We start from the raw sequence: 1,035 nt of genomic DNA, 5'->3' as shown, positions 1-1,035 counted from the left end.
CCGGCCTCCGGAAGCGGCGGAGGAATCGGCGGAACTTACTATTCTCCACCGAACTATAAAAACTACCCGACACCACCTCCGCCGAACCCAATTGTCCCTTACTTCCCGTTCTACTATCACACCCCACCGGCGGCGTCCACGGCGGCGCCACTTCCGGCGGCGGTTTACGGTGCTGCTTTGTTCTCTTTTCTCGTGGCGTTGCTTTTGTAGAAGAATTAAAAAGACGGTGGGAGTAATTTGCATTAGATTTGACAGATCTAAGGAAAATGAAATGAATGAGAAGAGGTTTCAGTTTCGGTTTCAGTGTGGCGCAGAGGGGCAAAACTGTACTTTCATGTCTGAGTGACAAGAACAAGAGATCTCTTTCTTTTGAAGCTGCAATGGTTCTCTCTTCTTTCTTTCCTCTGACCCTTGTTTATGTCAAAGTACAATGTTGTTATTTCCACTAATCATTCTTGTTCTTTTCTTTTTTGGATTATTTTTAATTTGCTAGTGGTAATATAGATTGATCTGCAATTTGTTCAAAATTTGTAATTGTATTTAGTCTTTTAATTTTGGTAATTATTAGTATGAAAATGGAAGGGGAAAAAAAGAAGAAAAAAGAAATAATATATTTCGTTTCCGTTTAATAAATTAGTTTGTAATAACCATATGATTAATTCTAGTTGAATACTAGTATCATCTAAAATTCTCTTTATACTTTTTTCCATATTTATATTGTTCAATTTAATTGATCTTTCTTTAATTTGTTTTCTCTACACCTTTGTGAGCACACTATTTTAGTTCTCCAAAAAATAGGTTATTGGAAAATAATTTATCAATTACATCATTTTTCAAATTAAATCACAATTTCAACTTAATTATCGGCGATCATTAATTATTTTGGACGGATTTATTAAACCGAGAATCAAATTTTTAAATAATACATGATAAGTAATTAAGTATCAAATTTTAAAGGAATCATTTTATCAACAAACTAAGTATTTTAAGGGGATTAATGGTTTGCATATTTGGTGAATTCATCTCATTATATAA

The 1,035-nt window shown here is 33.4% G+C and overlaps 1 protein-coding gene across 1 annotated transcript in view; it reads left to right on the top strand.

The window, feature by feature from the left end:
• The window catches only part of LOC107639008 (leucine-rich repeat extensin-like protein 3), a gene marked incomplete in the record, with an annotated part of 1,393 nt that extends 729 nt beyond the window's left edge, over positions 1-664 (top strand). The window contains 1 exon segment of the mRNA XM_016342415.2: positions 8-664. Within this exon segment, the coding sequence (XP_016197901.1) occupies positions 8-210 (203 nt within the window).

This window comes from Arachis ipaensis, chromosome B04 (genome assembly GCF_000816755.2).
Source record: "Arachis ipaensis cultivar K30076 chromosome B04, Araip1.1, whole genome shotgun sequence".
In the NCBI taxonomy this organism is placed as follows: domain Eukaryota; kingdom Viridiplantae; phylum Streptophyta; class Magnoliopsida; order Fabales; family Fabaceae; genus Arachis; species Arachis ipaensis.
This window is presented reverse-complemented; position numbering and strand designations above follow the sequence as displayed.